Consider the following 19,505-nt stretch of genomic DNA (forward strand, 5'->3'; position numbering starts at 1 on the left):
GACCTTAATCTCTGTTCTCTCAGGAACTCACATGGATGGCATATCTTTGACCTCAAATCATCATGAACTGTCCCACCTCCAAGATCCAGGAGTCCAAAAAATATATTGTTTTGACCACAGCCCCTAGGCTTTCGAACCCCTAGAGTACTGACCCTTCTTGCATCCTCCCAGGCAATTAGGATATACGTCCCTGAGCTGTACTCACCATCCTACCCAGAGTGGGTGATGCTCCACCTGCCTCTTCCCCAGGCCTCCAGAGTACCTTCCTTGACTTTCTGCCATGTCTGACTCATTAATCCCCATTGCAGAAGTAATCAAAAAATTATTTTTCTATTCCCTCTAAGCATTTTTAGCTATGGTCACATTACCATGTTGATCACTAATACTCTCAGCTAGAATTTCCTATCTCAAGTAGCCTGTATGTTCATGTCTAATTGAGTCTCCCTCAAGTTTCCAAAGATATTCTTCAAAATTCCCATCATCGGGGGCACCTGGGTGGCTTAGTCAATTAAGTGTCTGACTTTGGCTCAGGTCCCGATCTTGCAGTTTGTGGGTTTGAGCCCCATGTTGGGCTCTGTGCTGACAGCTCAGAGCCTAGAGATTCTGTGTCTCCCTCTCTCTCTGCTACCTTGCTCATGCTCTGTCTCTCTCTCTCAAAAGTAAATAAACAATACTTTTTTTTAAATTCCCATCATCTCTAACACCCCCAAACCTACCCCAATGCCTCTCATTCTCAGCAGTGCCATCATCTCTAAGACAAAACACAAGAACAGAGAGAGCACAAGTCTGGGGCTGGACTGGGGAGGATTAGCAAGCCACACTGTGGAATTTGGACTCTCTCTCTTGGGCATTGAGAAGCCATTCAGAGTTCTGTTTTAGAAAAATCACTCTGGGGAGCCTGGGTGGCTCAGTCAGTTAAGCATCCGACTTTGGCTCAGGTCACAATCTTACATTTTGTGAATTCAAGTCCCACGTCAGGCTCTGTGCTGACAGCTGAAAGCCTGGAGCCTGCTTTGGATTCTGTGTCTCCCTCTGTCTGCCCTTCCCCTGATCTTTCTCTCTCTCTCTTAAAAATGAATAAACTCCAAAAAAAAAAAAATCACTCTGATGGCTGTGAGGAGGATAAACTAGAACAGGGATATGGGCAGATAAATAAGAGGGATTCAACAAATACACAAAGGGGATAAGGGGGAATAAAGAATCAAGAATTGCTTAATACTGTACTTTGTGTATAGTAGATACACAATAGACATGTGTTGAACTAATTTATTCTGGCTCCAATTCTGAGGAAAATGTATATAGAAAAACATTTACTAAACTTTAAAAAAAAGTGCATAGCTGAGAGCAAGAATCCTTTTGCTATGTCTTGTCATAAGGCGAATAAAACTGATTATGCAATGGACAGATGGTGCAACAAGATATAAAATGAAATTAGCAATGATGCAACCCAGATGGAAATGAGGGAAAGGTCAATATGTTAAAGGTCAAAGGGATTTGGCTCCATCTTGTCTTGTTTCATAAAGGGCTAAGGTCACAGCTTGGGGGCTCTTACTGCAGGGAAGCTGTCAGACTATTCGCTGTGCTGAAGAACCAGATACTCACCCAGGGTTGTTCAAAGCTATAGGTACGTCGCCGATCTTCTACATCTTCATCCTGCTTTGCTTGCTGAAATTCTTGCCGTAGACGCTGTATCCGATCATGGTTGCTAGGAGTTGATCTGTTGCTAAAAGAGAGAAGGGGCAAGAATGAACACCCTTCAGAGATACAATCTGTGAATGGCAGTTGCTAGGGAAAAAAAAAATGGCAGCTTGCTGTGAGAGGACACTGTTTAAGAGGAAGTGAATTTATAAAACAATATTTGGGCATTTAAAAGAAGTTTTCATTTTGTTCTTAAGATTAAGACTTACTGAAGTTATTTCAGGCAGATATTCAAGAGGGCAAGCGGTATTTTTAGACATTCCTTTTTTATGCGGTATTTTAAAAGCCTCATTTCCTTTCTGTAATCTGACAAGGTGTTGGCAGCCAAATTTTTTTGGAAAGGACATTGCATTACAAATCAGAAATACCAGGGTCCTGTCCTAGCTCCTCCACCTTCTTAGATGAAGGCACTTAATTTGAGTCGTGGGAGTTTTTCATACATATGAAGTGGACATAATAATCACTTTTTCTCTGAATATCATACTTGCAACAATCAAGTAAGGTGACAGCATACACTGTAGCCTTACAAATGTGCAGTATTGTTTTCATAATGCCATGATACAAAGTCCCTATTTAGGAGTTATCAAAGGTCTATACACAAAATGCAGTTTCTTACAGCATAAATGAAAAGCATTTTAAAAATAACTTTGGATGGCAGTTGCATTTCATCAGTTATTTAATAGTAATGTTGCTTTTTTTTTTTTTTTAAAGTAGGCTCTGCTCCCAGCATGGAGCCCAATGCCAGGCTTGAACTCATGACCCTGAGACCAAGAACTGAGCTGATATCAAGAGTCAGATGCTTAACTGACTGAGCCACCCAGGTGCCCCTGCTGCCGCCGCCCCCGCCTCCTTCGCCTTCTTCTTCTTCTTCTTCTTCTTCTTCTTCTTCTTCTTTTATAGTGTTAATTTGTTTTATCCTCACCAAAAGCTTGTAAGATAGGTACAGATGGTAGTATTTCTCTCTCTTCCACACACACGTGCGCGCACATACACATGTAGAAACTGACATCCAAAGAAAATAAGTGACTTGTTTGAAGTCTCTCAGCTGACCAATGGGGAAGCGAGGCTGGAATCCAGATTATTCTGGTGTCCAGTCCAGCCCTCATTTCACTATGCCATGTTGTATCACTTAGTAAAACATATATCAGACTCCAAAGCCCCTGCTTTATAAAATCATACAGATTTTAAACACAGTATTTTGCAAGAGTTGTAGAGATGGCCAAAATCAATCTTAAATCTCATGGCACTTTTGGTCTATGTTACTCCCTGAGGACTAAGGCGCATCCTATCAGGGGATTTATTCAAGCGTATTAGGCACATGCTGTCTCCCCAAGAAAACATCAGACTCCTTGAGGACAAGAATCAAGCCTTATATTTATCATATATACTCTCCAAACTGCTAGCAGAATGGGGAGCTGTAAGCTATTAGAAGACCAAGTCTCTTCATTGAAAACATGTTGCCCTGGTTATTTGGTGTGAATCTGAATTTTTCTGGCTGCCCACCCTCATGGGTAATGTAATTTGAGAGATGTAGCTTGTAAAGAGAAAGTCTGTCATAGTAGAGTATATAAAAATCTCAAATTCATATATGTCTTGACATAATTCTATGCCTTTTGAAGAATTCCAAAGACTTAAAAATTGCAAATTGAAAATATTTGCATATAGAACCACAATATTAATGTCTTCCAAGAATATGGGATAATCATTTAAACTGTGGGGTAGATCCCTATCACCTTTATGTTTCTATTAATTTCATTAGAGCTTCTGGAACATCCTGTCAATACTTTCAATTTGATTATTTTCCCAGTCAATAAAAGCTTGCCTTCCCTTTGTTCTTCTGACAAATATTTTGAACTGATTGTCCTAAGAACATTAAAGGTTAATGGGCCTATAAAATGTGCTACTTGGCATGATGCTTCAGTCTACATTTGTATACAGCTTAAAAGTGCCCCACCATACTCTTAAGCAGGTTGTTACTGGCTTTTACTTTTTAAAATTTTTTGTTTATTTATTTTTGAGACAGAGAGAAACAGAGCATGAGTGGGGGAGGAACAGAGAGAGAGGGAGACACAGAATCTGAAGCAGGCTCCAGGCTTTGAGCTGTCAGCACAGATCCCGATGCAGGGCTTGAACCCACAAACCATGAGATCATGACCTGAGCCGAAGTTGGACGCTTAACCAACTGAGCCACTCAGGCGCCCCAAGATTGTTAATTGGCTTTTAAAAAACATATATGGCAGCTTATAGTTTTGAACACAATGATTTTCAATAAAGGCTTCTCAGTGTTAACACCCAATCTCTGGAACTCCTTGCTCTCCATGTGAAACAGTGGTAGTATAGGCATGAAGACAGTTCATAAGACAGGAAAGTGAGCATTCATTAACCTCATTGCCATTTCTCCAACTGTGCCTTTTTTTGTTCCTGGAATACTTCTTCATAGCTTCTAATAGAAGGATTATAGGAGGCTTGACTGAAGAAGTATTTTATAGGTCTAACCAGAAATATTTCCTATTATTTTCATGTACCATTGTGAATTTTAACCCTATAATTATTAAGTTCATGAAGTCCAAGCCATTGATGAAAATTGATGTCCTACTATTTGTAGTTAATTGAAAGTGCAAATCTCCCAACAAGGGAAGTTGACCCAGTGTCCTTAATTCTAAATTCTGGTGACCTTGATGTTTTTCACAGTATAAGCCAAGTTCTGGAAGTCACTTTTGCCCTTATTTCAAATCTCAGCAGCTGGTGATACACTGCTTCACTCTCTTTTCTTTTGCTTCCTTTCTTCCTCTGCTCTAGAGAATGGCAACCAACTTGCCTAAGACTAGCAAAGCCACTCTAAGGGCTGAAATTGAAAAACAGGCTGCAATGGTTTTCATGATTGATGATGACTTCCAAAGACTGGGAGACCATCAAGCATCCTTGGGGGACACCAGTTGGCAGTCTGAAGGTGAAATCCTGGCTTCAAGAATGAAACCATTGCAACTGCTCACTCTGTTTCTCAGGCCAGTCTACAACAGGCCAATAATTCACATTTGGACTTCTAAAGTTCTTGGTTAGCTCTTCTGCCAAGACAGCCAAAGGAAATTTTAAATATTCATTAGCATTAGTGGCTAATCCCTACACATCCCAATCAACTTATATTTAGGTTCGTTGCCAACTTCCAGTTGCTCATTATTTTTGTGTGTGTGATGAATATAATAAAGATACCATGAATCGATCAGATGAGTGAGAGAGACAATTCAACTTAATGACAAGCCACTAAATCATAATTTCTACAGAAAGGAGGGATGAAGAGAGGAATTATAGAGATGCTTTATTTTTTATAAAGAATCCACACAGACAGACATAAGACAATTTAAGTCTAACACTAATTCAGCCTTCCCTTGCACATTGTTTTTTTAGTTTTAGTCCAGCTGGAATTTTCTTTTATACTTTTATGTGTGTGTGTGTGTGTGTGTGTGTGTGTGTGTGTGTGTGGTGTGTGTGTGTTTATATATAAATTTTACACTAAGTGCAGAGGGTTTGTGTTGGTTCATTGATATCTGGGAGTCTTTCTGACAGCACTGGCTCACACACTACAGAGATTCCTAATCCGGCATGCACAGTGCAGCCCTGAATGATATGGAACTCAAATCTTTCTCATCCATAATTACCATGGTGATTGTACCCTCTCCTGGTAGAGGTAGATCACACAGAGGACTAGGCTCTGCAGCCTTCAGAATGGATCACTGCAATGTGCTTTGCAAAAGTAGCTGAGCATACCAGTTCATGCTAACTGCAGCAAGGATCCCATTTGCAGGTAAGGGCCAAATCCTGTCCTGCACCTGCGCTCCACAGGCCATGCTATCCAACCATCTCCTTAGGTACAGTGAATGAGAAGAGAAACGTCAACAGTCGTGCTCGTGTATACATAGTATGTGTATGAGACTCATCCAGAGTGCTTGTTTAAACCTGCTGATCGACTGAGACTCACCTAGAGAGATTCTGATTCAGGCAGTCTTGTGCAGGTCCTGGGCATCAGTATATTTTTAAAAGCACTGCAGGTGGTATATGGACAGTACTTTGAAAACAATTCAGCCTGCAAACTTCATGGCTGGGACAAATTCCAATGCCTATGGGGCAGTTAACTAAAGAGTGAACGAAACTTGATGGCTGTGGCAGTACCCATGTACATTCTGTAACAAATGGGAGTAATATGCTAGGTCTAGAAAGGGAGACCCTTACTCGGTCCTAGTAGATTGCTGTCCTGAAGGGATGTGAGCCTGGTATTGCCTTCTAATTTTTTTTTTTTTAAAGAGAAGTCAGAACTATAGTTTTCTCCCCTGCTGCCCAAATTTTTAATGTTGGCTTACTTTATTTTTTTGGTCCTATGCAAGACAAAACAAAAACCAAATACCAAACAGGTCTGTGGCCAGCTAACTTGCAACCTCTATTTTGTATTCTGTAGATGTTGCCTGTTTTATATGTTGCTTTTCTAGGCTATTTACTTCCACTGCACCAAGATAAGGCCAGTGATCCCCTAGTAACAGGCCCAAGAAACAACTATTTTTTTAAAAAAGACAACTCAGCATTGTCCATATAGTCCTGCCTCTCCTAAATTGTTTGCTCCTTCTGATCTAAGCCTGGGTATATTGCCCTACAGGCTTGAATTCTGACCTATCTTTCCAGATGAGCACATGCTGAAAGAGAAGAGTTTGTGATGTGACTGATTAATTCTTTATGGACTAAAAATACCTTAACATTTGCATTTTTAATTATGCAAAAGGAATCTGGAAAACTGGAACAGAGGCCATAGCTTGAAGAGCCAGAATTCAATAGTAGGGATAACCAGAAGGTACCATCTTGGTATACACTATCTTTTCTGCACAAAGAAGAAAAACATGAAAGGGAAAGGAGAAGGTAGACAGAAGGGAGAGAACGAACTGAGCCAGGCTTTCCATGGTGCCCAGAAGGGAGAAATGATTAAGATCTCTAGTATAAGAAAAGAGAGGAAGGTAAATTCACTCATATCTTTCTTCCTGTAATATCCTCTCGTTTCCTTTCCATCTTCTGATTCTTCCAGCAAACACTGTTTCAGAGTGTTTATAACTTACCTCCACATGTGTTTCTCTTTCTTAAGCTCATGCCTTCATCACAATCATTTAACACATATATATTCTGTATGTCACGTCCCTGTGGCAGGGTAAGCGGATCTGCAAATGTTTGTAATGGACAGACTTCAAAGTGGCCCCATGATCTCCGCCTCCAGGTATTTGCATCTTTGTCCAACGCCCTCCCCGCCCCATACCTGGCCCCCACCACTGAGTGTGGGCAGGGCCTGTGACTTGCTTCTATCCAGTGAACTGTGGCAAAGGTCAAGGAATGGATATGATTACATTTGTGTGATTATATAAGAATGCAGTGTCCATCTTGCAAGTCCTTATCTCTCTTTTCTGGCTTTGAAGAAGAGAGCCGCCCTGAATCCTACAGCTGTAAAGAACAGAATACTGTCAACAACTCCAGGAGCAGGGAAGCAAATGTTTCCCTAGTGGAGCCCTCCAGTGAGAACCCAGCCTGGCTCACCCTTTGATTGCACCTGGATGAGACCCTGAGCACAGGATTCAGCTGAGCCATTGCTGGGTCATAGAAACTGATCCATAGGATCTGATGTAATAAGCTGTTAAGCCTGTGTTAACTTGTTATGCATCAATTGAACTAATACCCATTGATGTTGGCCTTGGCCATGTGTCTTGATTTGGCCCACAGGATGTTAGCGGATGTGATGCAAATGGGGGTTTGAAATGTGATTGCACAGTGGGTCTGCTTTCTTGTGTTCCACTGCAACAAAAGACAACAGAAAGATAACTCTAAACCTCCTTCCCTTAAACATACACATGCACACACACCCCCCCCCACCACTATCATATCACCTTAGACAATGTTGGGGGAGGGAGGTTGTACATACTTATTAAATGAAATAAAGTAGCCTAGAAGCACAAAGACCTATGCCCACTGTTGCAAAAACATGTTGGTTAGAAGAGCAGAATATAAGAGAGGAGTCATATTTTATCAATGAGCTTTACTACTACCATTTATATGGTTAGTCACTCCAAAGTTCTAGCCTCTGAGAAAAATTGCAGAAAGTAAATACTATTGCAGAAGATGTCCCTGAAAGATGGTTACTGCCAGATCTTAACACATGAAACCAATCAAATGTGCTTTGCACTGAGCACCAGTATATAGCCAAGAATGCTCCAATAGAAATCTACCCAATTGCTTAGAGTGACTCCTTAGGTCAATCTCCCCATCACTTCACTCAAAATGCCCGTTCTGGCTCTGTGATCTCCAAAAGTTAGTCCTCATGAAACCCAAAGCAGCAATGTGGGTGTTTTCTTAGGGTCTGGTGAAAATAGACCTGCCAACCAGGTCATTTGGTAAAACTGAACTCAAGGGCTCACTCTTTGTTTCTCTTCCTGGTAGAGATTGGTGACCTGCTAGGATCTGACATGAATTATGAGGAGATATTCCTGGTTCAAAACTGGCTTTACTTAGTCTACCCAGAGTTCAGGACTTAGCACATGTCCCTCATATCCCCCATTTACTAAAGAACAGGCACACAAGGTAAAGATTTTGTTAACCATATCAGCTTATATCCTCAGCCTTTTCATTTTTGCTACATACCTCTCAGCCATAGCAATTTACTTTTTGGCCTAAGTACAAAATTCTATCCCAAATGCTACTGAATTTCACACCTGCACTTGGCATCCAATTACCAGAAATGCAGAAGGACATTATTCTTTTCCCAATTAAAAAAAATAAAGAGTTAATTTCCAAATTCTATCTGAGATCCTGGATATCATGCAACTCCACACTCGCAGCTTATTCCCGTTGAGGTATTTCCAGCACTCCCTCAGGTGTCACATGTGTACACCAGAGGGGGACCCTAGAGCTTTGCTTCTTAAGGAACTCCCTGCTTAAGGAACTATTTCTTCTCCACCTGCTAGCGCTTCAATGTCCTACCGTCTCCCAGACTCTGGGATTTTGCAATCAAGACGTCTGAAACATCAGTATGGTCTGCATCCCAGCACACTTAGGAAGGAGAAGATAGTAAGTTAAAGCTTCCAGGACACCGCTTATTACAAGTAGAGACCATGTTTTCCTGAACTCTGGCTCTTCTGAGCCTTTGATGATGTCTTTAGATAACTCAACCTTCACAGGATGTCCCTATGTTTTGGTCCACTTATTTCAGGGAAATGTATCTCTTTTTTGATTTCCTTGGTAGGTCCACAAACAAAAAGACTAAAGATCTACATTGTATAAACAACCCTTCAAGTTTAGCATTACTTTTCAAAATATTTTCACTAGAGAAAAATTAAAGCACCTTTCCCTTCTTTGTCCAATTCCTTATTCTCCTTGCATCCCTAGAAAAGGGCAGACTTTTCGTCCCTTTATTCATATCAACGGCAAGTCTACAATTCAGCTATTTCATGGATGTCACTTGAAACAGACACCAGGGCTGGAGAAGGCAAAAAGTGACACTGGAGAAAACATATGTAGGGCAGAACTGTCACATAGTTTTAGAAACAGGCAGCCAGGAATGACCACAAGCGTCTCAGATCATTAAGCAATGTCTTACTGTGATGTCATGCACGGATGTACAGAGTTGTAATCCTTTCAAAACAGACAGATTGTCAGCATGATAAAGTGGATACAAACAAGTTCCTGAACAGTGTTGGGGGGAGAAATGTCACTGAACGAGAAAGGGATGGTAGCACGACTACTAGGGGCTGGTGTCATTTAGAGACTACAGGTACACCACATTCTTCTCCCTTAGTGATTTCTCTCTACTGATTAGCAATTCCATAAACTATTCCTGATCTTGTAATCGCCAGACAAATAGTTATAATCTACAGATGTCAGAACTGAGTTCTTAATTGCTGTAAATTAGTGAGCAAACACAGGTTTCTCATTAAACCCATTACACCCCGTATGTTAAAATGGAAAACTTGTCATGTGTTTTCTTTCTTGGCACTCAAATCAGGAGCATTCTTCGTAAAACCCTAGGTGCAGAGAAGCAGAGTGATATTGCCAGGGAGTGTGTGGCAGGATCCTGTTCCTGAAGGTGTATTTATTCCTGGGGTAAAAACCTTCCAATGGCAATGGCTTTGTTGACTCAGTTTTAATGATGAGCTACATTGCACCTCCATCTTTGTTTTCTTAAGATGGAGTAAAGTGGTGTCACCCCTCCGTGAAGGCTTTTGCTTTTCTAGGAGGAACCTAGAGTGCTTCCTCCCACAGCACTTGGGTTTGCCTCCTGTTACTTGTGCAGGTGAAAAAGCACAAATTGATAGATTAAAAGGGATGGGAGGAAGGAGCAGACCGAAATACTGTGAAAAAGCATAGCTGAATTTTCATATTAGGTAAGCATTAGTCTTCTGGCTAAGAAGACTAGGGCTTTCTACTCTGGCTCTCTCTCTCAGACTGGAAGATTTATGAGAAATGGGGGAAAGGCTGGGAGGGTTAAACCAAGAAATGTATCAATTACTAAACTACAAATAAAAATAGCTCCTCTGCACAAGCTTCATTAAGTTTTATCAGCAAGTATCTTGGGGTTTTACACTCAAACCACAGGTCATAAATTCACAGTAAATCCCCCATATGTTCACCAAACACCTGAATTCAATTTCTCTTCTGGTTGTGAAGCAGGAATATGGTGCCCCAATTAATTATGCATGCAAAGTTAGTTTCTAACAAGGGGAGATTTTTTTTTCAATGCTGATGGGTATTTATAACATCTGAAATTTTGGGATAGAGGTTTCTTCAATCTTAGCAATTTTATACTGGCACATAGGTATAAATTCTCTTCTGGGTTTGAACAGTGAAGAAATAAAGTTGGTAAACACTTTGTTATAATGTTTGCAGTTTTCTATAGATAATCTCAGACATTTGTGAGATGTGACGATGATCTTAATATTTACTTTAAGGTTTTTAGATAAATGTCGCCGCGGGTATGTACAAATCACTATGAATTATAGAGAAAGTCTAAAGTGAGGCTAACTGGCTATATTTATATGTGTCTATACGTACATGTGAAATTAGCTACTTAGGAAATATCATGTCATTTTCAGTTTATTTTCACAGTTTTGCTCATCATCTGTAATATGGAAAGAATTATGAGAAACTTATGCAAATCCCAAAGGCACTCACTTTCCTCAGCTGATAAAATTCATTTTCAGATTTTGACACCCATGATTTGTTGTCCATTTCACACCAATTTCAGTGTAATAAATCATAACAAATTAAAAACATACAGCTATGTTCTCTGGGTTAAAAAGGTAGTCACCAAAGCTGTTAAGACAGCATTTGCTTCTGATGTGATGAGTCACACAGAGGGTCACCTCTCTGCATCAGAAAGACTCAAGCCTGGATCTCACCCTGGGTCCCAGTGTGGTCATTTGGTAACAGGGCTATCATTTTATAAGCAGCAAAATCTCAGGAATGTACCCCTCGCCCCATTTTATTACTATCATCACTCTTCCTTATTAGCCTGTCACTGGTCTCAGGCAGGAGTGAGAAAAATTTAGCTTTACTCTTTCGAGGGGAGTTCCTCCAGCTACAAAGAACACACACGTGCACAGACATACATAATTTCAGGACCCAACAATAAATACACAGAAAAAGACATTCTATTGTGAGCCCGAGGTCATGTTTCCTGACTAGTAAATTTCACAGAAATAATCCAAGCTGTTTTCTACCCCAAAAGATTGCAAAATCTATTGCAGTCACACCTTCAGTGAGGCATTTGCTTAAAACTTGGCACAAAGTAATACTGTTTCACAGGCTTTAAAAGACTACCAAAGAAAAACTAATTATCAAAGTTTTCGTTTCAGAAATCACGTTCTCATAAAACTTCCCAACAAATGAACTTTGAGTATCATGAGCCCAAATGTTAGAGCCTAATACCCCAGAGATGGTTGGAGAAGCCAGACTAAACCTCCCGAGGCCCCTAGAGGAGAGTGGGCGAGGGCAGTGGAGAGCAGTGAGTCTTCCTCACTCCCTAGTAAGCTACTCTACGTGCCTTGAAAGGAATAAATGTTTTCCAGGTAAACTCATGAATTTAAACACATTCTTGAAAATCAAATGTTATTGCCTATAAGAAAACACATATGTCATTTCTCTGCACAATGCAAGACGCTGTTGTAATTTGGGGCTAGTGCCCCAAGTGTACTTACTTTTCGTAGATCGTGTGATTTTCAGAAACTGTCTAATAAACGGCAAGGACATATATAAGGTATTCTAATAGGTTAGAGAGTTGAAGGAAGTTTATGGATTATGCTATTCTTTCAATAAAACCACTGGGGATATAAAGGTTAGCCAGTTGTGACCCACAGCTGAAGCCTGTGTTTCTAACTAAAATATACATTTGTGTGTCTGAATAAAGAGCAAAGGAATTCAACATTATAAGTGAAAATTCTGGAGAATGAAAAGAAGAATGAAAATCAGAAGTACATTATGAAAATTTGAAATAAAACAGCAATGGAAATTCAATTACAAAACCTGATGGGTTTTGATGACAAAATAAAACGATTATCATGTTCCTTTTCATATTAGAGAGGTTTTATCATACAAGCATAGAAACTAATTATAGAACCATTATTTTAATTCTTTAATCATGAAATGATTACATAGAATTCAAGGATAACATTCTTTTGGTTTTTGCATTCTCTGTCTTTAATGACAGCATAATTGCAAAATACTATACGAAACTAAGCTATGTTTTTTTTTTCGAAGATAAAAATTCCAATGCAATACAGTGCTTAATGCTCAAGTCAATTCTAAATTATGGATAAATTCTATATGGCTTTCCTGAAATGATTTAAAATGGAAAATAATGTAATAGGAGATATAGTGCCTGTGATTTCGTGACTGGCTAACTCTGAAAGGTTTTTGAAAACTAGAATAAAAGCAGAAACATATACTTACTGGTTTTCTAAAAAAACAGACATTGAATGTGCCCAAATGAAGAGTTTATACATATCATTGATTTTAAAACATTTTTTTTTAATTTTTTTTTAACGTTTATTTATTTTTGAGACAGAGAGAGACAGAGCATGAACGGGGGAGGGTCAGAGAGAGAGGGAGACACAGAATCCGAAACAGGCTCCAGGCTCTGAGCCGTCAGCACGGAGCCCGATGTGGGGCTCGAACTCACGGACCGCGAGATCGTGACCTGAGCCGAAGTCGGACGCTTAACCGACTGAGCCACCCAGGCGCCCCTGATTTTAAAACATTTTTAAAGATCATTGGAATACTTCTACTGACTGATAGTTTTTTTTACATCTATTTATGTTCTTAATTAACATCATAATTATTAGCTAATAATTTTCTAGGTTTTTATTAAATTCACGATTTGGCCATGTCCCAACTTACAAATAATTTATCTGGATAAAGGAAATAAATGAGATGGAAACATCAATCAGTTTGACTTCCCATTTCATGTTTAGTTAAACTGTTATGAGAAACACAAAAAGTGTGACCATATTGATTTGGAATTATTGACAAATTCCGAAAATTGCTTGCATCATTGTTTTGTAAATTACACTTTTTCAAAGTAAAACTTGCATATACATAGTTGATGTTTTTAAACACTAAAAGTCTTAAAAGATTCTTCTGCTTCCTTACCTCTTGTCCCTCTGTCTACCCAGTCCCAAGATAAACACTTTTAAAGCTTTTCACTGTTTTCTACAATAATCCTTTTTAATTCAACCTGAGATACTCAGCCCAGATCAATCATAATTCCTGGTTTGTGATACAGTTTGCTGATGATTCTTGCATGGATCTTCCATACAGTTAGTGATTTTTAATACTGTACTCAATATTATTAAAAGTAAATTACACAAAAAGTTTTATTACACAAAACAAAAGCTAGGGATTTAACAAACTCTCATATCTAACTAAATACCTCTGGTAGTTCACTACATATTTATTTTTTAAAATTATTTTAAATGTTTATTTATTTTGAGAGAAAGAGAGAGAGAGAGAGAGAGAGAGAGTGAGAGGAGGAGTGGGGAAGAGAGAGGGAGAGACAGAGAATCCCAAGCAGGCTCCATGCTGCCAGCACAAAGCCCAATGTGGGGCTTGAACCCACAACCTGTGAGATCAGGACCAGAGCCACAATCAAGAGTCGGACACTTAACCAACTGAGCCACCCAGGTGCGCTGCTGTTTTTTTTTAATTTAAATTCAAGTGGTTTACCATATACTTAATAATAGTTTCAGGAATAGCATTTAGTGATTCATCACTCACATATAACATCCAGTGTTCATCCCAACAAGTGCCCTCCTTAATGCGCATCACCCATTTAGCCCATCCTCCCACCCAACACCCCTCCAGCACCCTCAGTTTGTTCTCTGTATTTAAGAGTCTCTGATGGTTTGCCTCCCCCCCTCTTTTTTTTAATCTTATTTTTTTCCCATCCCCTATGTTCATCTGTTGTGTTTCTTAAATTTTACATATGAGTGAAATCATATATTTGTCTTTCTCTGGCTGGCTTATTTTGCTTAGCATAATACTCTCTAGTTCCATCCACGTTGTTGCAAATGGCAAGATTTCATTTTTCTTTTTGATCACTGAGCAATATTCCATTGTGTGTGTGTGTGTGTGTGTGTGTGTGTGTGTATGTGTGTGTGTGTGTATTCATTCATCAGTTGATGGATATTCACTACATATTTCTGAACAATTTTAAACATTATCTGTTGACTTCCTATGAAGGTAGAGAAAGCATTTGCTTTTTTGCACACTGCAATCCCAATGTTATCTCCCACATCCTTCTGAGTAATAGCACAGCTTTTAAATAAATTTTTTGTATTAACACTATTTATATAAATATTGTTCATTACTAATTCAAATGGAGCACTATGATTATATTTCCTTTCTTCTATGACATTCTTGGTTTTTCTTTTGCTTCATTTTCTTAGAGCCTAATTTTTTCCACCCTTGATAGTCAAGCAGTTTTAAGTTCACAGCAAAATTGAGAGGAAGGTATAGAGATTTCCCATCGATGACCTGCCTCCACACGTGTGTAGCCTCCCCCATGATGAACATCCCCCACTAATGTGGTACACTGGTTACAACTCATGAACCTACATTGATACAACATTATTTCTCAAAGTCCATAGTTTACATTAGGGTCTGATCTTGTTGCTGTGTATTCTATGGGTTTGGACAAATGTATAGTCACATCTATTTATCATTATAGTAACATACAGAGTATTTTCTCCATCCTAAAATCCTCTGTGCTCTGCCTATTCATCCCTTCCTCTCCCACCTGGCCTGGAAACTACTGATCTTTTTACTGTCTCCATAGTTTTGCCTTTTCTAGAATGTCACATAATAGGAATCACATAGTAGAAACCTTTCCAGGTTGGTTTCTTTCATTTAGTAATATGTATTTAAGTTTCCTCCTGTCTTTTCATGGTTTGACGACTCATTTATTTTTAGCTCTAAATACTATTCCATTGTGTGGATATAACACAGTTTATATCCATTCACTTACTGAAGGACATCTTGGTTGCTTCCAAATTTGGGTAGTTATGAATAAAACTGCTATAAGCATTTGTATGCAGGGTTTTGTGCTGACATAAATTTTTAGCTCTTTGGGGTAAATACAAAGGAGCACAAGCGCTAGATTTGTAAGTTGTGTTTAGTTTTGTAAGAAATTTACAAATTTCTGTCTTCATTTTTGCATTCCCACCAGCAATGATTGAGTTCCTGTTGCTGCACATCCTCACCAGCATTTGATGTTGTCAGATTTTGGTCATCTTCCTAGGTACGTAGTAGCATCACACGGGTGTTTTAGTTGGCGTTTCCCTGATGACACGTGATGTGAAGCATCTTTTCACACGCTTACCTGCCATCTGTGTACCTTTTCTGGTGAGGTAACTCTTAAAGGCTTCGGTCCATTTGTAAAATTGGGTTGTTGGTTTTCTTATTGTTGAGTTTTAAGAGCTCTTTGTATATTTGGGATGAAAGTCTTTTATTAGATATGTCGTTTGCTAATATCCTCTCCCTCTTTATAGCCTCTTAATACAAATTTCCACATAATCAAACCTATCATAGTTTATCCCTTCCAATTTTTTTCCTGGAGCCCTTCAACTCAAGTGTTCCTTCCATGCTCTAATCTGCACTGGCTCTCTAGTTTTCTACACAGTGGAAGTCTGGCACCTCCCTTCATCATCATCCTGGGATTTGTTAGAGGATACATTCTGTAGCTCTCTAAAAGAAGATGTATTGGAAGCAAAAAACAAAACAAACAAACAAAAACCAAAAACATGTATTTTTACATGCTTAAACTATCACCACTTATAGACAGTTTGGTTAGATATAGAATTGCAGTTTGGAAACATTACCCTTCAATGTTTGAAGGTGTGGCTTCATGGTCCTTCTAGGTTCCAATGTTGCTGTTGAGAAATCTAACATTCTGATTCCCAACTCTTTATTGCATATGTTTTAAAAGGATCATCTCTTTATTTCTGTTATTCTGAAACTTCACAATGCTGCTTCCTTTTAAAATGGATTTTTCAGGGCACTAGTTAATTCTTCAACTTAGAATCTTAAGTTCTCCAGTTCTGGAAAACTTTCTTCTGTTATTTTTCTGATAATATCTCCATCATTATAACTCTTTTCTCTTTCTAGAAAACATATTAGTTATATACTGGACCTCCCAGAATGAAATTTTGATTTTTTTTCTCTCTTTCCCACTATATTAGTTTTTTTCTTATGTCTCCTGTTCCCCAATAAACCTTAGAATTATTTCTGTTATTCTTTTAGAATTTATACATATAAATTACTTTTTTAGAATATTTATATATTAACACATTACATTTATATATTTTATATACAGTAATATATATGTAAATATGCATATATATGTGTGTATGTATATACTTTAAAAAATATTTCTATATATATTAACTTGAAGACTAAATTTTTAAAGCATTGGGTTTGTAATCTACAAAGCTCCAAATGTAGAGCAAATCTTATTTTTATGATTTAGCCAATTCCTCCAAACTTTTCTTCCCCAAACACATGTGCTGGCATTATACACCAAGTAGTTTTCCTTTCTTTGACATGTAATGAAATTCACAGTTTGACTTTAGATGTTTACTATACGAGTTTACTCCCACTGCTCAAAGTGGTGATTATGATTTATAATTTTTAATCCTCTGTTTCAATATTTGCTGGCCTCTACTCTTAATTCTCCTGCCAAATACTGACCAGCTGCCACTTGAATCTCTTAAAAATTATCCCACTGGTGCTCATGGTAGAATGTTTCATGACTTTTCGCACAGTGCGGTCCTCACCATAGCTACTGAAGCATAATTTGAGAATATAGGCTGAGGCTCCAGCCATCCCCACCACACACAGAGCTGATGCCATTTTCTAAGACAGAGCATAGTTCTATAGCTAATGCGTGTGAATTAATATAAGCAAACTGAACCTAGTATAAGATCCTGGAGAATCACAGTCTTAGAAAAACCAACTGATGTTCTGATTAACTAAGAGTTTGCCAAAGGTCTTTTTTGTGCATTTGTTTTAATCCTTGAGTTTGAATATCCTTCTAGAAAGCACTAAAGTGTCTTCCATTTTGGAGAAAAGGAATAATGGATACCACTTAAGTTTTTTAGGGAGTTTTAAGATTCTCATGACCTTTAGTTCTCATTATTGAGTATTTGACTAGAAAAAGGAAACAACTAAGCTGAATCTTATTCCATCAACTACAGGATAATACCCAAAAGCTCTTTTGTTTTCTCGCTGATTTTTTTTTTTTCCTACAAACTCCCATAGCAGCACTTTGTAGGCATCTACCTCTTTCTCTTAAGAGTGTAACTTGCAGGGGTGCCTGCGTGGCTCAGTGGTTTGGGTATCTGACTTTGGCCCAGGTCATGATTTTGCTGGTCCCAGGTTCTAGGCCCACATTAGGCTCTGTGTTGACAGCTCAGAGCCTGGAGCCTGTTTCGGATTCTGTGTCTCCCTCTCTCCCTCTCTCTCTCTCTCTCTCTCTGCTCCTCCCCCACTCACACTCTGCCTCTCTCTCTCTCAAGGATGAATAAACGTTAAAAAAAATTTTAAAAAAAAGTGTAACTTGCAAACACATTGGCTAATTGTGGATCTGTCTGGTAGACTTCTAGTTAATTGAGACTTTTTGTATCATATTGCTTACACATGATTTTAAAATTATACTGCAGCGGCAACAAATGAGAAGATCTTTATTTATTTTGGGGCATAGGATTTACAGAAGAGTTTCCTTCTCTAGTTTGACTTTTTCTCTATTTGAGGCATTTTCACATAAAAATGTGAAAAAAATCAATAATACTGACTTCCAGATACAAGCTGTTTAAAATATGAATTAAAAAACCCTTTGACCTTTATAAGTTGATTCATACAGTCAAATTTTCACTTCTTTCTGTCTAAAATGTTGTTCAAATACTTTGACACTTCACTTTTAAAATTTTTATTTTTATTCTTTTATTCAAGTATGTATTAACATACCATGTTATATTAGTTTCAGGTATATAATATAATAAGCTTCAATTTTTAATGCTTCTCTTTAATTTTTAAAATTTTATATTAATTCAAGGTAGTTAGCATACAGTGTAATATTAATTTTAGGTGTACAATATAGTGATTCAACACTTCCATACATCACCTGGTGCTCATCACAAGTGCCCTCCTTAATCCCCATCACCTATTTCACCCTCCCCATCAGTTCTCTATAGTTAAGAGTTTCTTAGTTTGCCTCTCCTCTTCTCTTTTTTTTTCTTTGCTCATTTGTCTTGTTTCTTAAATTCCACATATGAGTGAAATCATATGGTATTTGTCTTTCTCAGACTGACTTATTTTGCTTAGCATAATACACTCTAGCTCCATCACTTTTTTATGATTTTCATTCTTTTTTATGACTGAAAAATATTCCATTATATATATTGAATTTGTAATCTACAAAGCCATATATATATATATGGCTTTGTAGATTACATATATATATATATATGCTTCTATATATATAATTTGGCTGCTTCTATAATTTGACTATTGTAAATGCTACTATAAACATCAGGGTGCAGATATCCCTTTGAATTATTATTTTGTATTCTTTGCGTAAATACCTAGTAGTGTAACTGGTAGATCATAGGGTAGTTCTATTTTTAACTTATTGAGAAACCTCGATACTGTTTTCCACAGTGGTTGCACCAGTTTGCATTCCCATCAACAGTGCAAGAGGGTTCCCCTTTCTCCACATGCTTGCCAGCATCTGTTGTTTCTTGTGTTGCTGATTTTAGCCATTCTGACAGGTGTGAGGTGATATCTTATTGTAGTTTTGATTTGCATTTCTGAATAAGTGATGATGAGCATATTTTCATGTGTCCGCTACCTATCTGGATGCCTTCTTCAGAAACATGTCTGTTCATGTCTTCTGCCCATTTTTTAATTGGATTATTCATATTTGGGTGTTGAGTTTTATAACTTCTTTATATATTTTGGACACTAATCAGATATGTCATTTGCAAATATCTACTCCTATTCCATAGGTCCCTTCGTAGTTTTGTTGACTGCTGTGCAGAAGCTTTTCATTTTGATGTAATCTCAATAGTTTATTTTTGCTTTTATTTCCCTTGCCTTAGGAAACCTATTTAGAAAAAAGTTGCTATGGCTGATGTCAGAGAAATTCCTGACTGTGCTTTTTTCATTGTTTCAGGTCTCACATTTAGGTCTTTAATCTCTTTTGAGTTTATTTTTGTGTATGGTGAAAGAGAATGGTCATG

General features: G+C 38.1%; 1 protein-coding gene across 1 annotated transcript in view; it reads right to left on the reverse strand.

Moving 5' to 3' along the window:
* PARD3 (par-3 family cell polarity regulator) overlaps window positions 1-19,505 on the reverse strand; it is a 550,937-nt gene that overhangs the window by 18,578 nt on the left and 512,854 nt on the right. Inside the window, exon 23 of the mRNA XM_047066308.1 lies at window positions 1,603-1,723. Within this exon, the coding sequence (XP_046922264.1) occupies window positions 1,603-1,723 (121 nt within the window). The remainder of the gene's footprint in view (window positions 1-1,602; window positions 1,724-19,505) is intronic.

The sequence above is a fragment of the Lynx rufus genome, unplaced genomic scaffold, assembly GCF_022079265.1.
Source record: "Lynx rufus isolate CCGP_SWC_20201006 ecotype Redwood Valley unplaced genomic scaffold, mLynRuf1.p SCAF_7, whole genome shotgun sequence".
Classification (NCBI taxonomy): Eukaryota; Metazoa; Chordata; class Mammalia; order Carnivora; family Felidae; genus Lynx; species Lynx rufus.